At 77.8% G+C, this 1177-nt stretch overlaps 1 protein-coding gene across 1 annotated transcript; it reads left to right on the top strand.

Moving 5' to 3' along the window:
* Positions 1-22: 22 nt before the first annotated feature.
* On the top strand, positions 23-1171 carry PNPO (pyridoxamine 5'-phosphate oxidase). The gene is made up of 5 exons (XM_035313018.1): positions 23-186; positions 253-352; positions 462-515; positions 782-910; positions 1032-1171. The coding sequence occupies exons 1-5, from the start codon at positions 164-166 to the stop codon at positions 1104-1106; spliced, it is 381 nt and encodes a 126-aa protein (XP_035168909.1). The 5' UTR covers positions 23-163; the 3' UTR covers positions 1107-1171.
* Positions 1172-1177: the final 6 nt, after the last annotated feature.

Genomic DNA, 1177 nt, shown 5'->3' with positions numbered 1-1177 from the left:
GGGGCCGGGCGGGCCCCGTGTCCACGCCAGGGGGCGCTGACGGCGGCCCCGTCCCCCGCAGGCGTTCGAGGAGCGGCACCTGGCCTCCCGCGACCCGGTGGCGCAGTTCGGGGCCTGGCTGGCGGAGGCGGCGCGGTGCCCGGCCGTGGGCGAGGCCAACGCCATGTGCCTGGCCACCTGCAGCAGGTGAGGCCGGGGGGGCGCGGGGGGGCCCCGCCGCCGCCCGCTCACCGCCGCCGCCTCCCGCCGCAGGGACGGGAAGCCCTCGGCCCGCATGGTGCTGCTGAAGGGCTTCGGGCAGGACGGCTTCCGCTTCTTCACCAACCGCCAGAGCCGCAAGGGCAGGGAGCTGGTGAGCGCCGGGGGCGGGGGGCTGCGGGCCGGGCCCACCTGGGTCCCCCCACCGGCGTCGCGGTGCCCCGGGGGGCCGCCCGCCCACTGACGGCTCTGCTGCGCCGCAGGACTGCAACCCCTTCGCCTCGCTCGTCTTCTACTGGGAGCCCCTCCACCGCCAGGTGTGTCCCGGTGGAGGGACGAGGCCCCGTCCTCGGCGCGGTGTCAGGGCCCCGCGGGCTGGGGTCCGGGGCTCGTGCCTCGGGGCTTGGGGGTCCCGTCCCTCCTGCTGGGCTGTGAGGGACGGCCCCGTGCAGCGAGGCGGGACGGGGGCGAGGCGGGACGGGGGCGTCCGCGCGGTGGGGACGTGGGGAGCGGCGCGGGGCCTCTCCTGGGGGCTGCCGGGGCCCGCGGGCAGCCCGAGCCCACCCGAGGCTGCCCCGTGCAGGTGCGGATCGAGGGCTCGGTGCAGCGGCTGTCAGAGGAGGAGTCGGAGCAGTACTTCCACTCCCGCCCCAGGAGCAGCCAGATCGGGGCCGTCGCCAGCCGGCAGAGCACCGTCATCCCGGACCGGGAGGTGAGCGGCACGGGGCCGGCCGGTCCCCAGCAGCAGCAGGGAGCGACCGGCAGGGCTGGGGCTCCGTCAGCAGCCGGGATCCTGCCCCTGCCGTGCTGCAGCCCCGTCCCCTTCCCCACAGTACTTGATGAAGAGGAACGCCGAGCTGGAGGAGAAGTACCGGGACGCGACGGTGCCGAAGCCGGAGGACTGGTGAGCCGCCCGGTGCGCGTCCTGCGGTGGGAGCAGCCCGGGGCCGCGCCGCGGGGCCCCCCCACCGCCTGCGTC

This window comes from Oxyura jamaicensis (genome assembly GCF_011077185.1).
Source record: "Oxyura jamaicensis isolate SHBP4307 breed ruddy duck chromosome 27 unlocalized genomic scaffold, BPBGC_Ojam_1.0 oxy27_random_OJ62494, whole genome shotgun sequence".
NCBI classification, from domain to species: domain Eukaryota; kingdom Metazoa; phylum Chordata; class Aves; order Anseriformes; family Anatidae; genus Oxyura; species Oxyura jamaicensis.
Note: the sequence above shows the minus strand (reverse complement) of the source record. Positions and strands in the feature narration are given on the sequence as shown.